Here is a 26,288-nt window from a genome sequence, read left to right on the forward strand (position 1 = left end):
ATTGATGTAAAACAGGTTTTGCTTGGAAAGCCAATATGCGAGGGGGGCGTGAACGATGAGTGGTTTACACCTGAGAATATAATGTCCCACCCACTCTGCATAATGATGAGCCATTCACTCAGGTGTGACACTGACTGAGCCACAATGCAAGGACAAAAGATATATTTAGAAGAAGACTTATATTGACCATTTAAGATTTTGCTTACATCTATCTTGTAAATATGTTTTGCTATTTTATTAAAAAGGTTACAATTACAACAATAATTACAATTTCAACAATATTTCAAGTGTACTCTTTCTTTGTAAAAAAAAATGATTATAGGCCTACATTTTATCTATGTATTCATTAGTTTGAATATAGTCAACATTGGAACAGCTAACATCTTAGTTGATGACTTTATTTTTGACAAAAATAGATATAGAAATTGCTAAACAAAAGCTTATTTGACGTGGCAGTATATTCTACAGCAAAAACTGTACCCAAATCTAGTCAACAAGATGTTGTCTTTCATATTTCGCCTGACTGTAACGTTGTTTTCATGAAATATTAGGGCATATTGTTAATTTGCAGTTTAATACGTTGCTTATAAAATAGCCTACATTTTATTTCAACATATTTCAGTCGATTTTTACTCATCTCAGTATAGCAATACAGTTTGCTAAAACATCATCATTCATTCACACACGCAATTTAAATTTAACTTCTGGCAAAGATGAAGTTGACGATAGGCTATTGACTCGCGATCTTCGCAGTAGGCTAGTGAACTGCACATGAACTGCTAGAGAAATGCACATTTATTAGGCTACATAGTTTTTTGTTTTGGATGGTTTTGTTTAGAACCAGCTTTCTTGTAAATATATTTCACATTTTTTAGACATGTGAGGCGAGTAGGCTACGGTCTGGTTAATGATGATCTCCAGTTCAAGCACCTTATGTTGTGATTGCTAACCTATATTTACTTTAAATCCAGGAAATTTGTTAATGAAAAAATTATTAAAATTAAGATACAATTGATACAAAACGAAATTCGTTTTAAAGAAAGGATTTGTAGTTTCTGTTTTGAGGTCTCTGTGAAAGTTTGAAAGTCTTTTAGTGCGCTTTCAGAGCGCTCGCATCCATAATGGAGAACTGTCACGTAATATTGTTTTTTCCTCATAAATGCGAACACGAAAAATAAAAGACAAAAGACTGTTAAGTAAAACTTACTCCGAAATTGTGTCCTCGGCGGAATTTGCTCTTCAAAATGCTGCCGTTCGTAGTCTGAGTTACAATCTTCCTCTGAGGAAACAACCCGGTATCATGCATTCTTCCTCGCTGTCCAGAATCATCTGAAGGGCGTCTTTACTGGAGAAGCGTGCCATACTCAAAACGCGATGAACTATCAGTAGGCTAAGTCTGATGAAGAAACTGTGTTTTTATGGCATTGATCGGGGGGCGTATGCGATGCATACTAGATCACCTAAACTATTTACCATTTGAATAGCGCCGGGGGCGGGGCGGCCTCAACTCATTATAGAGATAATGAGGCAGAAGGAAAAACGGTACCTCTCCTTGCTTTCAAACGGATTACATGAGTTGAAAACATTTGTTTTTTATATAAATTACTTCATTTAAAAGAAGAGATTTCAAGCTTCATAAAGACATCTCACGTGTCTGTGTGAGAAGTATTCGGTGAGTTACAGTTCATTTTCGGACGCGTTTCAGAATGGACTACAGTGACAGAGAGAAGGCAGAACTCGCTTCGTGTTTATTTTTCTTTATTTGGCGAAAAGCTCAACACTTTGTTTTTATTATGAGTATACACAAAAATAATACACATTTAACAGAATCGATTGATGTACGAAACTCCTATGAAAAATCAAAGTCAACAGAGTATTTATGAGTTTCTTTTACACTGATAAAAAAAAAGCGAGCTGGTATCGCCGGCGATACCGTCGACCTCAGGGGGTTAACAAAGAGAATGTTATTTGAATCATATTGTAGTTATGTTTTTAAAGGAGCCGTATGTAAGATTGTGGCCAAAACTGGTACTGCAATCACTTTCAAATTACTGTAGAGCGGTGTATCCCCTCCCCCTCCCCCTGACTCGAGGTTGCCAGATAGGCTGCAGGATCCAGCAGGAACGTAGGCTGCTACGTAGCTGTGGTAACTAGAGCAGAGCTGGCAACCCCGATGCCGAAACACTACTGACTTCGTGATTGGTAGATAGGTGGAGGGTGGCGCTTCAGGCCAAAACACAACATGACAACATCAACATCAGTTGAGGGCTGCAACTTCACTTTTTAAATGACAATATCCTGGCCAGACTACTGTTGTCAGTGATATAAGTATTTGAAATGAACATGATTTCTTAATGTCTAGTGACATATCAGGGCCATTTTATGATTCATTGAAATACATTTCTTACATCCAGCTCCTTTAAGTTGACTAGTTAAACATTTAAAAAATAAAATCGAAATCGTGAAATCAACCCAAACAAACACACCCCTCGATTCATGGCTCAGCCCCCAAAATGCACAAACATGCAATGCAAGAGTAGATGTCTCTTTATTATAGCTGAAGCGAAGCAAAATAAGGCTTCACAAAAAATAAAGAAAGGATGACGAACGAACTACAAGGAAAAATAAAATCCTTTCTAATATTAACTTGGGTCTTAAAGCTCATAAGCCTTCTTTTTCCAGTGATATTTCTGACCATTTCTCTTTTGTAATGTCTCTCAGCCATCTCTCTTTCTGTAGTCTTTCATCAAATCTCCCTCGTTCACTCTCTTTCCTCCCTAGACAATAGACATGTGCCAACGATGCATCACATTAATGAATATGCACGATATTGTTATTGTGGGCCCTTCAAAATACTGTGAATAATTATTTATTATGAATTATTCCGATTTTTTAGATTGCATTTTAAGAATACTTTTTCAACACTGCTGTATGCTGCGTCAAAGAACACTTGTGTAAACAAGCCAAACACGCATGTGCAGCATGACGGAACGGTGGCTGAATAAAAATGCACGTTCACTGACATCAGATGGAGCTGATGAAACAGCATAAATGCCTCCTACTGCTGATTGGCTACAAGTGTGTTGTGCTTGGTCCGATTCACTTTCAACAGTTTCTCAGAAATCGCTTACTGCACCTTTAAGACTGACCAGTTGTCCAGAAAATGCACTGACAACAATCAATTGTCAAAGTTATGAAAACATGGGAATATAATAGTTTTTACACTGCATCACAATGCGGGTGTGAACAATTCTGCCTAAAAACGAAATAATCTTATATCTTAAAAATGAAATAGGCCAATCATACATATTAATATAATGTTTTGTTGTGAAATAAAGTACTCTTACCATACATAAAAAAATAAAAAAATGCATATGTCCTTCGCCTATGCACTTGTATCTGATGTTCGCAGATTATGATTTCTTGAAAGCAGATATTTGGGCACATTTCGGTTTTTACGAAAAGAACATGCATTAAAGTCTGATGTTTAACATTAAATTAGATCCGTACATTAGGTCTTAATATAATAAACCTGCTACTATCTGCATCATTAATGTTAATCAAACAACAAAAGAAAAGAGGGAATCACTCACAGCTCTTAACTGAATAACTTTTGCAGCTTTATATAATAACTCATTTGTAATTAATGCACTAAAGACTATTCAGTGATTATTTCTACAAATAGTTATTCAATTTCTGTATTATTTCATACTTGAAAGCTTCAGTTAAATAGATATAAAAAAAAAAATTTTAAAGCACTTACACACGTTTCACACATTAAAGCACACGTTTCTTTCTTGTATTTGTTCTACTGGTTTTTATTTGCAGCTTTGTTCTTATTTTTAATAGCGAAGATAAAAAAAATAAAAAAAATAACTATATTGTGATTATTAATGTAGTAATTATTATTAAAAAAAAGAATTGGATGAAGCTCCATCGTGATATATTGAGCATCATTTTATAATCAAATCATTACCCTCTGAATTGTGATCATATAGAATGGTGAGGCAGGATAAGATTCACACCTATACTGAGATTTGATACTACAAATGATAGTAATTATTTTCCTCATAGATCTTTTACTGTTATTTGATTTACTGTTTATTCCACCTCCAAACCATAATTAATCAAACTGTTCACGAGGAAAAAGTAGGGGTTGGATGGTAAAAAGTGGGTGATGATCCATAATAGAATAAAGCTAAATCAAATGAAAAATTGCTAAAATAATGCCTAAATAATAAATGTCATCAGCTGAAAAGCAAAGTTGTTTCAGAGGAAGAGTACCTTAAAACATTTAAGGATTATGAAGAAAAACATATTTCTTTGGAATAACATCCACCAATGAACCATTCACGTTGCATAAAAAAAACTAAACGGGGTCAGATTTGATTTCATGTTGACTTTACATCCTACTCTGAGCTGACCCTGGACTGAAGACAATGAGGCTATTTTTTATGACCCATCTGCCTGGACTGTCTGTCTATAATAAATCACACCCGATATCTGAGGTCATGAACTTGACTGACAAGTTTCCCTTATGTCATCTTGACATTTCTCCATTTGCGAATTAACTTCCCCCATAAATCTAATCAATTCTTTCAGGTCATAAAGAACAGGCTTAAAGAACTGCATAATGTAGGCATAAGTGCATTGGGACTTACTATAACATTGGATCGCTTCACTTGATGCAGCAAGTTGCGCCGCAACAGCTAGAGGCTGTCTGTGTCTACACTGGACATGACAACGCGACCATTGCAAACCTATTTGTTAGGAATATGGAATATGTCAGAAATAGAACCAGGCATCAGTTTACTGTTGGGAATTTGACGGGTCACGTCGCATCCAGTGTGGACAGCATCACTGATTATAATGGGTTCTATTGTATTTTGTCAAGTCACGCCGCTTGCGTCCGGTGTAAACACGGTGTTACCGTAGGAAATGATGTCACTAGTGGTGGCAGCAAAGGGTGATCATACCCAAAACATGCTCTACGCAAATGCGCAAGCAAATACTGCAATGCTAGCTCAATTTAATGTGTCTGCATTCCAAAATGTTAGAGCGCAATTCATGATGTGACACAAGAAGTCCCTATAATATAGAACCCCATGCCTTTACATCTCACAGTTGAGTGGAGTGAGAAATTTATTTTTGTAAACTCTTTTTATCCTTCACTGGGCTTCAATATTATAATGTGCATTAGTGCAACATGTTTTCTGAGCTCTGACTACGTCAAAGTGGACTGACAGATCAAAGAGAAAGTTAGTCAAACTGTCATAGGCTTATGGCAGGCTACATGAATAATTAAGAATTCAGTACAAATTAAGACTACACACAAGGGGCCTACCTTTTTCAATGTCTGCTCCTGAATATCTCCAAGCAGAATATCATAGCAGACGTAGATGGGATTTCTGTTTAGTTTGGGGCTGCCTGGCTCTGGCCGGACTCTCTAATGATTTCGGAAGCGTGGCTTCAGCCATGTAAACAGACTGTGTGGCCTGTAAACTCTGCTTTTCCTGTTATCTGCTGCTAGTCGAACATTTGGACAAGAGTCTGCGTGCCTTGCGCTTCATTTTCTGCTCCAAACACAGCGATAAACAAATGGGGGGGGGGGGGTCACACATATGGATATAGAACAAACAAAGCAGACCCTCACTGAACAAGTGCCCTCTCACACACATGCACAAGCACACAGACAACTGCACACATCAATAAACACAAGACCACTTTAAAAAGACTTATTTCCTGATGTTCACTGTATGTTCAGAAGGGTTTCAACATGAATAAGAGCAGTAGCATGACGAGAAACATGTTTGTAAAAGGCTTTTTTCAATATTTGCACAAAGTGTTGTGAAATGTTCCTTTAACTATTAAACCATGTACACTCACCCACATTACCGTCCACACAAACACTCTGCAAACCCTGCTGTCCATTGAGAGAAACTCTTTTGTCTACTATCTGAAGTGTGGAAAAGCTAAATAAACCAAGCTTCATCATTTAAAAAAAAAATTATCTATATTATTTGTCTATAGATCAGCTAACATTACTGGCCTAGGCTAGTGCTCTCTGTTCCACAACAGAGTGAGGGTACACTATAAATATAACACTTGTCAAAACCTGGTCATTTATGGTAAACTCTGGGCTAAGGGCAACAATGAGCACAGGAACTGAATGTTTGGGCTTGTGCCTTCAGTCCACAAGAGAATTTGGGTAATTAATGGAGCCAATGGTGCAAGACATTTGTGGAAGCTATGGTTAACAAGGTTCACCAGCTCCATATTTTGACATTTTTGCTGAACAATGTCATAACTGAGCTCTGAAGTATCACGACAGATGGCAAGAAGCACAAGATGAATGAAAGCACTGAGATGTATCTGGAGATCACAACAAACTGCAAGCAGCAAAATTTGAAAGGATGTTTGAATTGTAACTATAGATTGGGATTCAAGAGTTAGCAATTCACTTCAAATTCACTTTCTAAGCAAAAAAAAGAGAAGTGTGAAATGTAAATGGCATTTACATTTTAATGTTCCTTCTGAAACAGACAGCCGGTTCCATATCTAAAACAGGTTCTCAAGACCCATCAGGACTCCGTTATAATTTTCCATGATGCACACAGGTTCAAGAGAGCAGCTTAGCTAAAATCATTTCTCACACTGATTGTCAAAATGGGGAATATATAAAACTAAAAACGTTTCTTTATTTTATACTAGCCTTTATCATCTGTCCAGATGGTAATTCAATTCGAGGCCTGACAAAAACACAACACATAGCCTACTAAAACTCTTCCTACCCTAGGATTGTGGACCAGGTTTACATTTGATTCACTTTGAATCTAAATCAATTCAAGCTTCAGTGTAATAACGGTCGTCTGGCGAGGACGTATATCAAAACACGAGCAAAGGAAGTAGCGGTTATTGTGGTATTTGAGGTAACGAAGACGAGCGTAGTTCGCGACGCCTTATCGACTGCTGACCTGGTTTGGCGGACCTACCGAGATAACATCAGTAGTGCGTGTTTTGTGGAAAAACATTAAAAAGGTGGCAGCTGTAGCATACCATTTCCTTACACAGTGACACAGCTCACGTTATAGCCTACCTCACTGGAAATGAACTGTAGCCTATAGAAAATACCACCAAAACGGGCTATTCAACGCGAGAAGTTTGTAGTATCTCCACACTTCACTTGCATTTAAAAAAAATCACGACTCGCTTTTCAGCTCGTTAAACGGATGTGGGAAGCTGATGTTTTCGGGCGTTCAACCCGTAAACACGTACCAACTGTCAAAAGATACAATGTTATAGCATTATGACGCTGGCGTCATGACGTCGATAACAGATGAAAGAACCGCTGGAGGTGTTCGAAACAATGTTGCATGTCGTACTGGATAAATTCACACAGCATCTGTTTGAGATTACATCATCACAAAAGCTGCACGAGCAGCGGTTTCAGGGCTTTTCCTGGCTGTAAAAACTAGCAAACTACATACGATTAAAATAATTATAATACATCACATTTTCATTTTCCGTACTCACCCTCTCTTGCCTTTAAGAGTACCGTGTTTGCAACAATATTCTCCAGCTCCATCAAAAAAACACCGTGATATTGCCGTGGAAGCCGAAGAGTAGATAGAGCTCCTTATTGCTCCTCCCAGCAGAATACGCTATTTTCCGTCCTTATGAAAGTATTTAAATTAAAACCTAGGCATTTTAAATTATCAACACACGTATACACACGTAAAACAACGAATCGCTGACACACGCGTGTGGTTGTTGTAGTTTGCGCCACAAAAGGCGTAAGGAAGGCATTGCCTGTTGAAACACAGCGTTGTCGAGCCACTGGCGACAAGTCACGTTAAAACGTACATGCCAAAGACAGCAGGCCAAGGTCTACATCCTTTGAGGGTGCACGGCAGAAAACGGATCAAGTAGAGTACGGTCGATCATACAGGAGTTGTTGAAGTGCCGCTGTCACTATCAGCGTGCTCCCTCTCTCGGTGCGTAATCGAAGCAGGGTTGGGTTTCTGCTTTCAGTTGTAATTTTTGGCTGGGTCCCAAGCGGCTTTCCCCGTGGCTCCGTTCAGATTTACAGCGGTAGAGCGGTGTTCAAATGGCGAAGCGATGCGAAAGGTTGAGGACGCACGCAGTTATAACGGTGTACGAGATTCATCTTTAGCGCTTGTCATGTTTCCTTGTCATTCCTATTCAACAAGCGTTTGAAAGGGGCGTGTTCAAATGCAGCTGTGACGCACGAGCCTTGAAGAACAAGCATGCATGGCTGTCAAAGGATATTTGATAGCAGCACATTCAAGCCGCTCCCGCTCTTTCAGTCGGCACTGAGCGCAATAATAGAAAGTGGGATAGCCCGGGATTGAAAGTCAAGGCCAATAAATAGCAAAGACGAATTACACTTTTTTTCCCCTTTCATTTAAGTGGGGCCATTTCAAGAACATTTCCTAAGAACACGAGTTTTGTGTTCAGGCTAATGGACAATTTTGACTTATCACTATCAGAGAAATCAATTTGATTCAATAGACATGAACAAGAATTCTTTTGAACACATGTTATTCAGCTGCTGGGTTAATCACAGCCATGATGATAATTAGACCGACCAACACAAATGCGCATTGTGCTATTGCTTTTCTAAAACAATTCAAGATATTAAAGGGATAGTTCACCCATTTACTCACCCTCAAGTTATCCTAGGTGTATGACATTCTTCTTTCAGACGAGTACAATCGGAGTTATATAGAAAAAATGTCCTGGCTCTTCCAAGCTTTATAATGGCAGTGAATGGCTGTTTCTGTTTTGAAGTCCATAAAAGTGCATCTATCCATCATAAAAGTTCTCCATGGCTCCGGGGGGTTAATAAAGACCATCTGAAGGGAAGCGTTGAGTTTGTATAAGAAAAATATTTATATTTAATACGTTACAAAGTAAAATTCTAGTTTCCGGCCAAACGCAGTCTTGCGCCTCTTACACAACTTATGACGTCAGAAGTAGCGTAGTGCGCGTCATGGCGTAGTGTAAATATCAGCAGTACGTCGCATTACTCACATAAGTTGCGCTTTAGACTTAAGTGGAATCCGTATGTGTGTTTGGCCGTAAGCTAGTTATTTTACTTTATCAAGTTTTAAATATGGATTTTTTTTCACATAAAATCATCGCTTCACTTCAGAAGGTCTTTATTAACCCCCCGGAGCCGTGTGGAGCACTTTTATGATGGATAGATGCACTTTTATGGACTTCAAAACAGAAACTAAATCTAAATCTTGGAAGAGCAGGACATTTTTTTATGTATTCGTCTGTGAGAAGAATGTTATATACACCTAGGATGACTTGAGAGTGAGTAAATAATGGGCTAATTTTCATTTTTGGGTGAACTATCGCTTTAATAGCCTACTCAATAAATTATGTTTCAGACTAAATTTGACAAGCTAGTCAAAGCAACAAGCAAAGCATCAAGTTTGGTGTCACCAAACAATGCACATAGGCTACTGAAATCCAGACTGGAATTTTCAAAAGAAGATTTTACCTCCCAAAGGTTTTTCAATCACTCTGTTCCACTCCAGGTTTTCTGTTTCTCATTTACACTTATTGTAGTGAAACTTTCTGGGAGAGTGAAACTCAACAAACATTAGCTGTTGTACAGTCCCCTGTATCATTGTGCTTTGTTATAGTTATTATTTTAAGTAATTTATTAATAATAAACACATTTAAACCCAATATAGTGAAATTTAGGGCATTTCTTCCCTTTTGTACATTTGAGGTATGCTCAAATAGCCTACTCTGAGCTTATTAATATGAAACAATTAAGAGTGTATACACTTCAACATCAAGATAAAATTATTATAATCACTGTAATAAATTTAGTCTAATATAGTCACTGTAGCCATGACATGTCCTCTTCTTACTATGTGAAAAAGTATTGTTGTCTAACTCATGCTTTTAACTTTGATGTCCTTCTCTCCATGAACTATTGTCTCAAAACAGAACAAATGCAAAACCACCCCCTAGCTACCGATTGATGCAAGGACATGTTTCACATGAAAAGCCTTATATCCCTATTGAGGGCACAATAGAAGCATATAATAAACTTCTGTAATTGTGGAGATTTTACAATTAATTATAAAATACATTTAAATAATTATATTATTCATATATAAAAATATAGTTTTTTATATAAGAATTCTGCTCTGTGTTCTAATCTACAGTAGTGTAAATAGTTACACCCTAATGTTTTAAAACACCATCCCTCTGTGTTGATCGGCTACTAAGAACATTTCTGGAGATTAATCCAAAAACAATACATCAAAATTATATTTGGTTTCTCAGAAACAAATAGAGCAACAATTAATTAAAAGCCTGTCATCAGTATAAAACAGGTTTAATAGAACAAAAATATTTTCAGTGTTGTTGCGTTTTACATTATACAGTACACCAACTTAACCATAGCGTCATATCCATAACATAGTGAACACTGAAATAAACTTTTCTTGTATACATTTACAGTTGTTTCATTTTAAACTAAACGTCAACAAGTGCTTCAGTTTGGTCCATCCTTCATTTCACTATGGCATCAGCCATTAAAAAACAAAGATGGTAGGCAATTCTCAAAACGTGCCTTTACAAGCAACTAGTGAAACAAAATCTTGAAGTCATAATCTTGTCAGACTCACTCTATCAATGGACAGAATGATTTCAAAGTCAAGACAGACTGTCGTCTCATACCAAACAAAACCATCCAATAAAACAGAAATAAAATCATCCAAAAAAGAACTAAATATTGTTTCAGAAATCATCTAACGTGTCAGCTTTAGGAATCGATAAACCTCGCTCTTTCACGGCCTGTAGCTTCAATCTCTCAGACTCCTGCTTGGCTTGCTGTTCTGTCCGCTGTTCCTCCAGAATTTCCTCAATGGAAACTCGCTGGAGGATTTGATCACATTCTTTATCCAGATCCTGGAAGGGGAAAATAGCATATTATTCTATTATTAAGGAAAATCCAAAGAAATGATAAAATAAGCAAAATTTCTGATTTGTTACCCTCATGAAATGTTGTCTCATCATACGCCACATGGCTTGCAAATATTACACAAAGTCATAAAACCATCCCAAGGGTAGCAGGACGATGAATACATGTACTTACTACTTCCCCAAGCAAGACGACATTTTCTCCTCTCACGACAAATATTCCACGAGGTATGTCACCAAATTTTTTACCTACGTGGATTCGTTCAACTGTTTGATGCAAAACTAAATTGGCTGTGGAAGAAAAAAAATCATGCAGGTTCAAATATAATGGCACATTTTACAATGAAAATAAACATTCATACTGAGCAAAGTCAGTTTTTCTTTTCACATTACTACTAGTCTTAAAGACATAATTCAACCAATAATGTATATTCTGTCACTCTCATGTCATTCCAAACCTGCATGACTTTCCTTAGTGGAACACAAATTTTAAAACCCTATTTTAAAAAACGTGGGGGTCCAAATAACATTGACTTTACGGTGTGGACAAAATAAAGAGACATTTTTCTACATTTTTAGTGTGTTCATTGAATTGCATACAAGTATGGACCTTCATGAGAGAGCGTAAATTATGAAAAATATATTGAAATAAAAAGAAAAAAATAGATGTTTGCAAAATAATGTCAGGCCACTATACATACCAAACTGATCTATGCTTCTAAGGATCCCAATCAATGTTCTTCCATCGCGAAGGAGAACAAGGTGTTTTTCTATTTTAAAAAAGAAGAAGAAAAAAGGAGGAAATTAAAGCATCGTGAGTCACATGTATACTGTTGAACTTTGAGATTTCTGTCATTAATTCATGTTATCACACGAACACCTGTATGGAGGCAATTATTATTCACGTGAACTCTGTATTATTTGATTCATCAGACTAGCTCAGTTTGCGGAACAATAGCAAAGAGCAGCACTAGATTTACATTATTTGCTAAAACATGTAACACCAACATGACTTTTATAAATGCTTTTTATAAAAGCGTCTAAGCGAACATCATTACACAACGTCGAGTGTAGGCTATGTCTCGCCGGGGTGAATCCAATATATTGAATCATTTCGCAATTGACTTACTATCAATGTCCTCGATGAGGCTCGCAGTCCCTGGCATGTAATTCATTTTGCTAACATTTGGGGGTTTTTAAACGTAAAGTATCAAGCCATGGACCATTTCAAAAGTGTCTCCTTATTCCACAGGATGTAACACAGAAACAAATGCTTCCGGTTCAATTTAACCCTGTAAACCCCACTCCTTACTGCTCGTTCCAAAGGTCCCAAGCGTTGCTTTAAATTATTTATTTAACAAAAATGACAACCAAATGGCGCTAAAGTTATTTCTCTTTAATAACTAACTAAGTGTTTTTAGTTAGATTCACTGATGATCAGTGGTTAGATTACAAAATCTAACAGTTGCGCTATCCGATTTATGGAGTCATATCTTGTTAATGAATGAATGAATTGGACTGAAACCTAAAACATTTTCAGTCAAGAGATGTAAATGGATTTAAGTATTATTTAATGTAACTGAAACGTATATTTAGGTTCTAAATTATTGATGTTTTCATGAGTTCAACCAATTGAACCTGTGACATGTGAAATTACAATAAAAACACTTTTTAAAATTAATGAATCAAGTACATGTTGACGTTATTACGTTGTGAAGTCAAATATTCACTGAAACACTCGTTTAACATTTTAGAAAGAACCGATTAGCAATGGACTTCCCATAGAAACTTTTAACTTTGTCACATGGGTGTGTCGTCACCATTGTACTCGTCTCCTATTGGCCAGTTGAGTTGTCACTCAATGCGTCTGCTGGCGAGTTGAACTGAATGACAGCGCCGTGCCTCATCAGTGAATGTACCAAACAAAATGGGAAATGTATCCAATTGACGCTCTCTCTAGCTACAGCATTTTGTGAAACGTGGTGGCAGATAATTGAAGGCCAGTTTTGAGAAGACCTGTTTCATTCTAAACCAAGCTGTGATAGACAGAAGTGAACTTAAGACAAAAAGAGTTCGTGGTTTAGTCACGAATGGCTTTCGATTCAGTTGGCAACGACAGAGTCGGAGGTGAGGCTGCGTGGATCATGCATCAGCAGATGCAGTCTGATCCCAAGTCATCTTGGCCTTCCAGCTACAACTCGGAGAACAATAACTGGAACAACGGAATGGTGAGTCTTTTGTCATCTGATACTGGTAGAGGTCGCTAGGAGAAATAACATTGAAGCCGTTCTGACGATTTCTATCGCTCACACTGCAAAGCAACGAGCTGTACGCCGCTGATCAACAGTACGGCCCGCGGGGTTTGTTTGTAACGTTAAATCATCAGGCAAAACCTCAAGCTTTCTGTCTTGCATGCTTTGGTTTGAATGGACACTGGATATTATTGTTTACCAGCGCAAATAAGTATGACTGCTTATTGAAACGCTCATTTAACGTGAAACTGTTGCAACGTGGAATTCATTCACAGCTTGTGTAATCCCTCTTTAAGTAACCGGGGTTTAAATACCTTAAAAAGACAGTGTTCATAAAGCTGGACTGTGTTCTCGGTAACTCTTGTTTATTCCCTTGATAACTTCTACTTGAGCCAGAGTATAAACAGTTACTAAGTTACTCACTGGTTCGGACAAAATGTGGATCAGAGGGTAATGAAATGACGTGTCAAAAACATTGACCTCGGCATCTACTTGGAATGAATGAATTTAGGCAACAGGGTGGCTTCAAAATTAATTTTAAATCATTTTCCATCAGACTGCACGATTCTGCACATCACACGTGTTAAATGTAGCTATTTGTTGTCTATGTTTTTTTTTCTTTTTTCTGGTGTTGCTATAGTTACTCAGGGGTGGAAAGAGTACTAAAAAATTTTTTCAAGTAAAAGTAACATTACTTTCCAAAAAATGTAGTCTGAGTAAAGTTAAAAGTACTTGAATAAGCGGAAAAGAGTAGCTTATGTAAAAGTACTCATGAGTAGTGAATACTAAGCTGCGGATTCTACCCCTTATAATAAACACTGTTCACTGCAATTTAAAAATGTAGAAAACTCTGATACTGTAATTCACATTATCTTTTGCTGTTTGTCATAAGAATGAAGAATATCTATATCCTCAAACTGCTTTAATTTTGACTGACAACTTTTTCAAATGCATCACAAAATTGATCTTTTTCCCAAACAATACGGAAATACCATTACAGAGATGAAAAGATTAAAAAGTTATTTTCAGTACACTCATCACCATTTTGAATCGTAATACATGAAAAGATTAGATTTAAAATCAGTTGAAAGGCCTTGATGAACACAGAGCAAGCTATTGTTCCTCATAAAATACCAATGTTCAGAACAGTGCAAAGAATACAAAAACTTTCATGTGAGTTCAGCATCACACACCAGAAATGGGTTAAAAAAGAGAGAGATAGGCAATTTCTCTCCAGAACAGTGTCAGTTTTAGCATTTTGTGAAAAAGAAATGAGAATCACTAATATTATCAAACAGTTAACCTCACCTAATGCACTAAAATAGGCAAAGATAGTGAGAAAACACTAATTCTATTGTAATTCCATATAGTACAAATACTAACATTGCTTAAGCAGCAGCCCAATAATATCAGTGATGATGACCAGGGGTTAGCTGGGAGTTTGGAGTCAGGGTAACACTAAAATCCACAAAAATAATGCTTAGAATACATAAGTATTTTTAAATAAAAAAAAATTATGAATAGTATTGTCATTAGAACATCCCTTTGGTATCTAAATATCTATTAATTGGCCTGTATAATTAATTTAAAAAAATAATTCTTTCATATAAATCTCTTTAAGTGATACATCACAAACTTTAATATGATTTATGATAAATGCTGATATCTGTATTGAATTGATGCTTGAAGGATGTGCTTCCACAGAAGCCATGATTAATAGCAGTTAGCACCATCTACTGTGTTGTTGTGGTAAATATTTTTCTACGCGCGATTTAATTTGACAGGAGTCACGAGACCGATTACTCTCTCCCTAACCAATTACGTTGATGGATAAAACATTTTTTTTAAAAGCATGTGACAACCACAAAAGGTCTGCAAAGTTTTAACCCTTTCATGCATGAATTATGATAACCTCAGTCAGGATTTTTTTCCTATGTGTTTTTATTGCTCTTAGGGCATGAAAAACAAGATAAATTATTATAAAAAAAAATGTATACATATTTTTCAAAGAGATTTTCAGATGTCCACTTGAGTGGACAGCATGTTTTTATGGTTTAAACTGAAGAGATACTGTATTAAACATAATACAGTAATAACTCAGCAATATTGTGTGTATTTAACAAACCAATCAATACAATTATCTAAAATCATGTGAAAAAAAATATAAATGCGAAATATTGCAAAGGCAATTGAACTTCATACAAGTTGAACTCTTTGATATCATAACATGAGGACATGATTCCATCAGAAATTTCTACAGCTTGTCAAGGTACAACTGTGGAAACCACTCAGATGCTCCCTCCATTGTACCAGAGTATATCAATTTACCCTTATTAGCTGATAATTCTGATTATGTTCAAGATGGACACATTTTTAGCATAGCTCTCCTCTAAGAAAACCTATCGATCAGGTGTTTTCAATCTCATCTAAAATGAGCAGTGTTGGGAGTAACGCATTACAAGTAACATGCATAACACGATCAGATTACTTTTTTGATGTTATGAGTAAAGTAATGCATTACAAGTAACGTGTATTACGTAATCAGATATTTTTTTAATGTTATGAGTAATGTATTACATGCAACATGCATTATGTAATCAGATTACTTTTTGTTGTGACGAGTAAAGTAACGGATTACAAGTAACGTGCATTACGTAATCAGATTACTTTTTATGTTACTAGTAAAGTAATGCATTAAAGCAACACTATGGAACTTTTCCTCTGCAGTCCCCTACAGGTTGGAAGCTGAATTGTCCATTACCGCTGTCGTAAATCATTTAGCCTACCGCAGCCTACCATCGCACGCACGCCCACTGTTTATCCAGCACCGGCTTTGGAATGAACGATGTCCACAGACAAGCTAGAGTATGATGCATGATTTTATGAAAGTATGATGTATTGCGACATCAGAAACGAAGAAAAACAAAATAATGACTATTGTAATGCTTGCCGTAAAGCAAGTCAAATTTGTAGTTTTCTTATGTCTCATTCGAACTACAGAAACGCGACCCAATCTGCCAATCTTACATAGTGTGGTTATAGCAGCTAAAGGACCGCAAAGCGGAGGCATAAGTGCCTTTCACCCTGTTACGACTTGATGAACCACTGAAACGATTTTGGAAACATTGTTTTAAGGTAAAAAATGTTACATAGTGTTGCTTTAAAAGTAATGTGCATTACTCGTAACATCAAAAAGTAATCTGATTACGTAAAATAATGCATTAAAAGTAATGTGCATTACATAATCAGATTACTTTTTTGATGTAATGAGAAAAGTAATACATTACAAGTCACATACATTATGTAATCACATTTTCTTTTTTATGTTAATGCAAATTACATTCTAATAACACAAATACATTTATTTACAGTCAAAAAAGTTACTGCAGATTAAGTATTTTCAAAAACAGCAGTCACAGTAATAGTATGAATTGTAGCTGAAATATAGCCATGATGCATGAGGTCCACTGTAGTGGACAGATGATTAATCAGAATTTTCTAACATCTAAAATCAATACTTGGAAAATGTAACTGTGATGACTCATTAGATATTGCGTGACGCTACAAAAAATGTTTTGCCTGCAAGAGTCTCCTAGGATAGAAGGAATGTGTGGATATTCCGGAGCAACTTGGCATTTATTACTGGCCATTGGCCATCTTGGTTTGGAGGGAAAAAATATCAACACACAATGGCTTGCCACTTGGTGGAAAGGTATAGGATGATGCACCAGGGTCCACTGTAGAGGTTGATGTTCAACTATACCATCAAAACCCATGCAAATGCAAGAAAATGCTTTTTGAACAGCTGTCCACTGGAGTGACCTCTATGCATGAAAAAGTGCGCTATAAATAAAGTTTTAAAGGAACATGCCGACTTTTTGGGACTTTAGCTTATTCACCGTATCCCCCAGAGTTAGATAAGTCCATACATACCCTTCTTATCTCTGTGCGTGCTGTAACTGTCTGACGCACCCAACGCTAGCCTAGCTTAGCACAAATACTGGAGGTAAATGGCTCCATCTAGCATACTGCTCCCAATAAGTGACAAAATAACGCCAACATTTTACTTTTTACATGTTGTGATTTGTATAGTCACAGCGTGTACAAATAACAAGGTCACATGAGACACAGCTATCTTCTAACTTGCTACGCGTGATTTGCTCGCAGCATCTGAGAAGCCCCGTGGTGAGGAGCAGAGAGTTCGCTCAGAGTTGGAGTAAATCACTCCGCAGAAGTAGCAGTGCTTCGCCTTCTGAGAATATAGTTCCCAGTATACATACTGAGAACGAATTTTGAATCTTTTCAGACTCTTTGAGTAATGAAATGATGTGCAATGTATATTGAGAATTGTGCTCTTTGATGTTAGATGCAAGTAAACGTATTGTAGGAGATCTCCAAAACAAAATGAGGAACCTTTTAAAATAGAATAATAGGGGCACACTAATATTTTGTCTGACCACATCTATAACTGTATCTGCATGTACTCATTTTTATTTTAGGAATCTCAGTATCCTGGCTACTCAAATTATTGGTACCCCCAGTCACACACAGCCGGACCTTACAGCAACTCGTACCCCCCTGGAACAGAGGTCAACGGACAGGCATCATATAATCACCAGGTACTGCCACTTCATTCTTATGCAACACCCTCTGTCAGTCGAATACACTGCAGACTTATCCCACTTCACTCTGCTGTGCCCTTTTCAGGCAATGTCAGCCTATCCCAATGGGGTGTACAATCCAGGGCAATACTCCACGAGTATGCTACATCCTTCCAACCCATTCTACTGCAGTGACCAGGTTCCTTCAAGACCACCTCAGTATCACAGCCAGACCTGCCCTGAACAAAATGCGAGGGGCTCGGCTCCTCCCCCTTACCCTGTACCTCACTGCCAAGGGGTAAATTCAGTTAAATATAAACATAATATATTCATGTAAATTTGGTTTTGCACCAAGCACATTTCTGAATCAATTGCAAATAATAGTTTCCATGATAAAGAAAAATCTAGTAAAGGGAACATGTGTGCAAAGTTCTTAGCATTTAAAATACACAAATATTTTTTAAAATTACATCTGTTTCTAAATAAAGTAATTTTTATTTAGTTATAACTAGCTTAAGGAGGACTCGGAACTCGAAGACAAAAAGAAAAATAACGTCTTGCTCAATTTTAGACATGCATGACAAATACCAAATGCATAATAGAATAAAGTTTAAAGACATCTTTATAAATTAAGGAAATTCAACTTCTCGGAACGAAATGTCTACTCAGGCGATAATGCCGAAAAGAACGAGAAACATCAGACCTTGTGAACAAGTAAGCCTATTTTATTCAAAACATTTTCTTAAACAATTCTCCTCACGAAACAAAATTCATTTCAAACACAGTACAGAGTGGAAATTATTAGCAACACCAACATAACAGCAAAGCTAATGTTTTCTGTTAGTTTAAGCACAAACTAATAAAAGAAAAACAAACCTTTAATGTTTCAATAATTAAAATGAAATAAGAGAATCACAAGCTATCATTAGATACGTTTCAGTCAAACTGAGCATGGTGTGTGTTTATGGTGTATATTGGCAGTGTTGTCTCCGCTTGGGTAGACAAAATAACCGGATAAAGATTTTTTACATCTTATAAGATTTTCAAAATGTGATAGACCACAAACATGAGGACAAAAAATCCTAGATATAACCGTTTTGCTCCTATAGTGTGTGGTGTGCCATGATGTAACAAAGACAGGACACCACACACAAACAGATTTTCAACCAGAGTCTCGACTTTGAACACAGGAAATCTCGCAAAATCTCGCGAGACCTCAGAATAAGCATGGCGGACGATATGCAGGAAGAAATTGCGATGATAGTGTTTGGAAAGGTTTTACACAACACGTTGTATAAACATTCGTGCTCTTGCACAAATCAACAAGCTGATCCTCCATCTCTGCTGTCCACATCAATTTCACTTTGTGCTGTGCCATGACTGCGTTTGTTATGCTTCTGTCTTCCATCATCTCGCTTTCTGATTGGATATTGTTTAGCTATATGTTAAACATGTTGAATATTTACGATTCGCGATCGGGGCGGCTCCGACGTTCTTCCGATCAGGTTCGGACACTCTTAACACACCTCACACCAAGGGAAAATCTGATAAGATAATCTGTAGAACCATCAAGATAATCGGGACATAGCTAGGATTGTCGGAAGGGGGGAAATCAACCCAAAATCAGCCCGATTATCTTTTGGTGTGTACCCAGCATAACTGAAAATCTGAAATAAAAATAAATGAAAGATAAATAGAAATATTAAAAAAACACATTACTAAAACTTAAACTAAAATTAAAATGAAAAAAGCTGAATTCAAAATATTGATAAATACTATAATAGTAAATACAGTAAATAATACTAAAATAACACAGGTGTACACATTTTGATAATTATTTTCAAATTGTTTTTAAATATAATTTTTTGTTAAGTATTTTTTACAAATATCGTGAATTAATTCATAAATGTCATTAAGTTTTTGGGAGTCACACCAATTTTACTAAATGAACTAACCATCTCATATTATCTAATATTTTAAGAGACTTATTGATCTCTGCAGAAAATCTCATGGTTTGGATTGCACCACCTGAAAAATGATCTCTCATTCTCATAGTTCTTTCTGGTCTCCTTTTTCCTCTTAGGCTCCTGGCTACCCAGCAGGATCTTACCCACACTATGGAGAAGGATGCCCTCCGAGTGCCCCCTACCCCAACCAGCAGCCCATGCTCTCAAGAGCCCAGCATGAGGCCTGGACCCACTCTGGAGGGTATGGGCCTACACCGCCCCAACAGCAGTGGCCGTCCAATACCCAGACACCCCATGGCCCCTATGGCAACCATGTACGACCACCTCACCCCCCGCCGTGGCAAGGACCCGCACCGCCTCCATATGAACACAAGGTATTTGTGATGTTTTACAAACATGTATTCATGTTCACTTTAGTAGTAGTATCAAAGTTTTCTCAAAAGTATCACAAATTTTCTGCCGCTGAATAAGGTTTCCAAATTTGGACAGCCAAAGCAAATGTAATAATATTTGATGCTTTTTCCTTAAGATGATTGTGACTCTTTTAAGTAAAAGGAAATAGAGCACCTCCTCCTGCTTTTCCCTTTGTTGTTTCTAGGCAACTAGCACTGGTGTTAAAGGTCATAAGTCAAAAGAAATTAAACTTTGACGTGGAGATGATTAGGAAAAATGATTGAAAAGTGTTTTAAATATGGTTGTGTCTGAAATGTGCTTTACATAAATCATCATGGAATCAGTATTATAGAAAAATTACTATGGTGGTATAAACAAAGATAAATTGAGTCCTGGGAACTACATCACTGTAATTTTTTTAAATCGTTATGAAATAGAAATTCATCCAATCTAATACTTTAAATTGTGTAAAAAACATTTTTTTACCTCATTATTTTTTATGATAGTGTCATAACTCAAATTTCCAGTGACAAAGACTTCTCCAGTCATTTAGTCTGATTACTCCTGCCAGTTTTTATTGTTGTTGTTGTTTTTACAATTGACTGCAAGGTCTTAACATCTTTAAATCATAGGATTATTCTTTATTTAGGAATAGTTCACCCAAAAATGGAAATTGTGTTTCACTGGAAAAATAAAAGGGCATGCAGGTTGGGAACAACATGAGGGTTAGTAATGACTCATTTAGTAATGACTAATAATTTATAATTGGTAATAATTTTTGGTGAAGTATTAAAAACTATGGTAGGTCATAGAAATTACAATATTTCAGGTTGGCATCTTAATGTTTGTCTTCTGAATCATGCTGAATTTAAAGACATTAAGTTCTATTACATGCAAGGTTATAATCGAGCCAAAGCAAGTTTTTGCGTTGTTGAGCTGCAGTGTTCATTTATATGTCCTAGTGTACATGATAGTGTGTATTTGATTATTGAATGATTAATACACAGCGCGTCAGTTCTGTCTTTCCGAGCAAGCGCAACACCAAGGCCATGGTGAGGCCAAAATCGCATCTAAATTTGTTACTCAGATTTTAATTGGACAAAAACACTTACATGATATTTTATAAAGACAAATTATTGCTTCAGCCTGCCAGATATACTTCTAAAGTGCAGGTAAATGTACTGACTGGCACTTTGGCAAGCACGAAGTGGGAAGGCTTATTTAACAGTTAAGAGACTGCTGGGTTCACCTCATGTAACCCCTCCTTCTCTCCCAAAGCTGATTACATAAGACAGCTCAACTCTCCCACTTTCAGAATGTGTTTCTGTACATCACAAAACTTTGATTTTCTGTTTTCAATTCACAAACACGGAAGGTAGCATGTTTAATACTCATTGCGGGGGACTATATTTGTTGTGTAGTCTTATTTTAAAAGCAATTGCCTTTTTCCTGCAAGGAATGAAAGTGTACAAATCATGGGAATCATAATTTCAGACTTTTAGTTGTTCAAAAAAGACTACCTCTTGAATTTCCTGACCAAAAACCCAAAGTATACTTCAGTTTTGAAGCGAATGCTTAACTTATGTGGACAGCGAAAGTCTTAGACACGTGTGCACTAGAAGGTTTTATCCTTGTCCAGGGTCTGTGCTATTTCTTTCCAGAAGTTATAAGTAATAAAAATGTATTTCTACTTATTTAAACTGGATTTGCAGGTTTCTCTTAACCCCCTCAAAAGGCTTGCCAACTCAGGAGTCTATTGTTGTTGTCCTATAAGTTGTTTGTTGTTGTTCCATCCCTTTTTCGACAGTAAAACAACGGCCCAGGCCAGAGTGTTGCCACTTTGTGGACCAACTGAGTAAAAAAAAAAAAAAAAAAAAATCAATGTGCATGTGTGAGTTGAGCATTCAGAGTACGCACGGTTAGAAAAAAACGGATTGTGATTTTCAGACTTAACATGTACAAAACCCGCTTTGTGGTTTTGGAATTGGTATATTATGTAATATTGAGAATTTATTTATATCTAAATGAATATCTGTCTCTTAGGATCCACCATATCACAGCCAGCCTCATATGCACCCTCGAAACCAGCCTCCAGGCTCCAAACCACGTGCCAGCACTCCAAACCCAACTCCACCGCCGCCCAAACCAGCCCAGTTCAGCGCTCCACCTCAAATCTACAACAAGGGTCCCTCTGGAGGTGGAGGACCTGAGACCAAACCAGCCCAGAATGAACAACCTCCAACGTCTTCCCGCCCCACCCCAGCCCCGTTCAGTGATAATCCCGGCCTGGCTCGAGTTCAACTGGTTATGGCCCGAGTTCAGCTCCTCCAAGAGGACGTGGACGAGTTTGTGGGGAAAAAGACGGAAAAGAGCTACCGGTTCCTGGAAGAACTTTTGACAAAAGAGCTGCTGGAATTGGACTCGGTTGAGACCAACGGGCAGGAAGTCGTTCGACAGGCTCGCAAAGAGGCTGTTAAGAGGATCCAGGCCATCTTAGACCGCCTTGAGAGAAAGGCTTTTTAATAACAGGGTGGATTGATGATGGTTCTGGATGTTCTTTTGTTGCTTTTTCTTTTTAATGATCTTTTCTCATGATCAGAGAATATGAAAATTTTCACAGTTTGCCAGTTAGTTGCATTCAATTTGTGGTGTTTTTGGGTCATGAATACTAATGACGGTAATGTATTAGTCGAAATATAGGCGCAAAATGTCCTAATCATTGCAGTGCCATACTCGAACCAGCCTTCTGCCATGTCAGATTAAGCTCAATTAAACACAAGTCTCATTGCATAACACGGACTTAAGATTTTCTTTTTTTTGTGTGTGTTTTTTTTCTTTTTTTTTTGTCTATTTAGATTGAAAGGATAAAACAGCCAATTCAACCACTTTTTTTTTTCTGGGCTTCTTGGTAGCACAACTTTTCATAAAAAAAAAAAAGCCTCCATTGCTCATTTTGTACTTGAAATATTGTTTATCACTGCTATTATACCAATACATTCATGATTTTATTGTTATATAATTGATTAATAAATAAAGGAAGGTCAGTTTTTGGTAACTAGCTCTTAATCCATGTAATTTCACCCATTTTCTTTTTCTTTTGTATTAGTTTCTTCGTTTCATTGTCACCTTCTTCGTGAAAATGTGTTCTTCAGCAAAAAAGGTCCTTTTTCACTTGTTAGAAGTGTAGCGATTTACGTAACACCACTCGCACCGAAGTCAACCTGGTAAATTTGTGAGAAAAATGTTGCGGGGGGAAATGTTCCACCCTTATGCAAAACTCCCGATTGTGCGGATTCCAATTGAAATGGTTTGATGTCACTGGCAAAATTTTGCAGAGCAACTGTAAATGTGACCTTATCTGATTACACACGCTAGTTTTTCGTACACAATCATTGGTCTATCTTGTCCAAACTGAGTGTTACAAACCCACAACCTGGATGGATTTTAGACCAGCTTTCACTGCCATCACTGCATAGTTCCCTGCAACTATTTTTCCAGGCCTACGTCTGAAGTTTAAAGAGACTTTTAAATTAAAATGGCTATTTTGTGGGTTTTACACCAATGTCAGTTAGCTTTGAAACCATCTACATGCTAATGTACTGCTAAAATTTGACAACCCTTCAGTAACACCTGCCTCTAACAAGCAATATCGAGTAGCAAATCATGATGATAAAAAAAATGCATTCATCAAACCATTTCATGGGGTTTCTAAAATGTTCAATGAACCTGCATCTCAATGCACCTGTTCGACGCGCCTGCATCTCAGTTCACCTTTTAGTACTGGCTGTGTTAACATTATTGCTTACATCCTGCAGTTCGGAGGACTTTTGGGTATTGTTTCTTTCTTTTTCTTTGTGAGACTATTGATTTGTAACTGATTCAATGGATACATCTGCGTCAGTGTTCAAGTGGCAGCAGCCATTGACATGGCTGATCTACAGGCCTGTTTACACTCAAACAGAAGACCTTTTTTAAAAAGACAAAGGAATAATATACAGTTTCTATCTGAAAGACTGGAGTGGGGATGCGGACTATGGACAGACCATCAGCACTTCTCTATGGAATAAAAGTTCCCTTTAAATTCACTACATTTAATACTTTGCACCAAAGTCACTGACATCACGGACCGTCCAACAGGTCTTCCTCCTACCGCAAGGATCTTATGTCTGTTTTGTAACCAGGAAAAACAGTGCCATAATATCAGCAGGTGCTTTTTCATACCACAGCAGAGAAGTATCTCAAATACACACACAAAAAAAAAGCAAATCCACTGAGCTTTGCATGAAGTCTCGGATTCCATGTTTATCTCTATTGTATGTGTTTTCCGTTCTCTCTCTCTGTAAATGACCTCATATATACCTGAAATTGGTTATTAGATTAATCTTTACAGGAAAAAAAGAAAAAAAGTATATTTGTATAACGAATATATTGAAAACTCAGTTCCCAAATAAGGACCAAAAACCTGCCTGCTGAAGTCCCCAATGTAATGCATGTTTTTGAACACAAGCAGGGGCTGTTACTCCATAATGTTGTAGGACTGAATAAAGGTCAACTGACAGTAGGGTCTCTCATATTAAAAATCAGGACATTCATATTATTGTGTATTATTGTTTCATTGGCTCATGACTACTTTACAGTAAACAATATGAATTTATTAACATTTATAAAAAGCTTCACTATAGTAGCTCAATTGAACAAAATATTCTCACCGCACTTTTAGAGCCGCTTTTACCACATGCTGATTCTATACAGAAATGGAAGACCAATCACAATTCAGTATGAAAATAATTGTAAGAAGACCAATAGCATACATTCAAATATTACAATAATGACATTTTGAATGGAGAACATTTGAACAATATAAGTCAGTTTACTTTATATTTCTTAATTGAAAAAGTACTCTATAATCTTTATATTTCTTGCAGTGGCCCATTTTAATAACCAACTTATGTGATGTGTCCACAATTGATTAATTCATGTCAATGTTGAAATTACAGTTATATTTTCTTGAATCGCCTTAATAGGTTTTGTGCATATTGAAATAGAATTGTACTGTTGATTAAAGCAACTGTCTGTAAATCATAGAGAAGATACAGTATATTGTTACATTGCATGAGTAGCCTATGTTCTGGTGTGAATGTGCAGGCCCAATTTAAAGATATGCTCCCTAGTCCTAAAATAACCACCTGCACTGAAATTCAAAAGATGGCTTTTTGCAGAAAATGAAATTACAGTTTGAATAACTTTAACAGGCGTAATTGTCATGCACTTAACTTGGATCAATAGGAACAATGTTGTGAGGCTAATATTACCAAAAGCAGTGGACAACTAATAACACTGTACGTGCTTTCGGAATTATTGTAAATAGCCTACTAGTTTCCTAGTTAAAAAATTGGACATGAACCTATGGGATTAAATTCCCACCGAAAGTATTGCGGTTACGGATCAAAAAATAATAAGCAATGAATAAAAAAAATGACAAACATGTAAAAATATATATTGCACAAACTGAAAAAAAAAAATTGCCTTTCACGCAAAATAAGGTACACTGTGTAGTTTTTTAAGTATTTTATTAGCTAAAATCAATGTCTTTATTCATAAATATGTCATCATTGGTGTAAAATTACCTCCAATGATCTGACTTATCCTCGTAAGCGAAGAATTTCTTATCTTTATTTACATTGGACGGGTAAGTCCAAGGTCCATGTCGTTCCGCCATTTTGAAAAACGAATTGAACTAAACTAATGCAGGATCATACTTATGCCAAGCCACAGGAGAAGGAATCCTCGTTGCCAAAAAAGAAAAGTAGAGTCAGATTCAAATGTGAGTGAAACAAGTTTATTGAAATATAATCCAAAGTGAGAAACAGAGTTCAAGTCCGAAGAAAGGTTGGTCCGCCTTACAGAGTGGCGCAGGCTTGGCGTTGATTGATGGGCAACAATCCACCGTGGAACTCCTTGGGGACGAGCAGGGATCCAGGAACAGATACTCCAAACAGGAAACACGGACCAGGGCAGGCGGGTTAATAATTGAATGAAAAACTGGCTTCAATTTGGAAATTCTCCTGTACGCAGGAGGGAGTTTAAGGCAGACTGCCTAAGAA

The 26,288-nt window shown here is 36.9% G+C and overlaps 3 protein-coding genes across 5 annotated transcripts in view; 1 reads left to right on the forward strand and 2 right to left on the reverse strand.

The window, feature by feature from the left end:
* grk5l (G protein-coupled receptor kinase 5 like) overlaps nt 1-8,224 on the reverse strand; it is a 61,673-nt gene extending 53,449 nt beyond the window's left edge. For all 3 annotated transcript variants that reach the window (XM_082187751.1, XM_082187753.1, XM_082187752.1), the window contains exon 1: nt 7,534-8,224. In XM_082187751.1, the coding sequence (XP_082043877.1) occupies nt 7,534-7,585 (52 nt within the window). In that variant the 5' untranslated portion in view covers nt 7,586-8,224. The remainder of the gene's footprint in view (nt 1-7,533) is intronic.
* Nucleotides 8,225-10,367: 2,143 nt separating this feature from the next.
* Nucleotides 10,368-12,260, reverse strand: lsm1 (LSM1, U6 small nuclear RNA associated). Its single transcript, XM_082188539.1, has 4 exons — nt 12,101-12,260; nt 11,673-11,741; nt 11,147-11,262; nt 10,368-10,959 (listed from the first exon to the last, which is right to left on the reverse strand). The coding sequence occupies exons 1-4, from the start codon at nt 12,144-12,146 to the stop codon at nt 10,789-10,791; spliced, it is 402 nt and encodes a 133-aa protein (XP_082044665.1). The 5' UTR covers nt 12,147-12,260; the 3' UTR covers nt 10,368-10,788.
* Nucleotides 12,261-12,839: 579 nt separating this feature from the next.
* Nucleotides 12,840-24,776, forward strand: bag4 (BCL2 associated athanogene 4). Its single transcript, XM_082188651.1, has 5 exons — nt 12,840-13,199; nt 17,723-17,842; nt 17,931-18,122; nt 19,908-20,165; nt 22,228-24,776. Exons 1-5 carry the CDS (start codon nt 13,062-13,064, stop codon nt 22,705-22,707), a joined length of 1,188 nt encoding a protein of 395 aa, XP_082044777.1. The 5' UTR covers nt 12,840-13,061; the 3' UTR covers nt 22,708-24,776.
* Nucleotides 24,777-26,288: the final 1,512 nt, after the last annotated feature.

Source organism: Leuciscus leuciscus (genome assembly GCF_965113295.1).
Source record: "Leuciscus leuciscus genome assembly, chromosome: 13".
Lineage (NCBI taxonomy): Eukaryota > Metazoa > Chordata > Actinopteri > Cypriniformes > Leuciscidae > Leuciscus > Leuciscus leuciscus.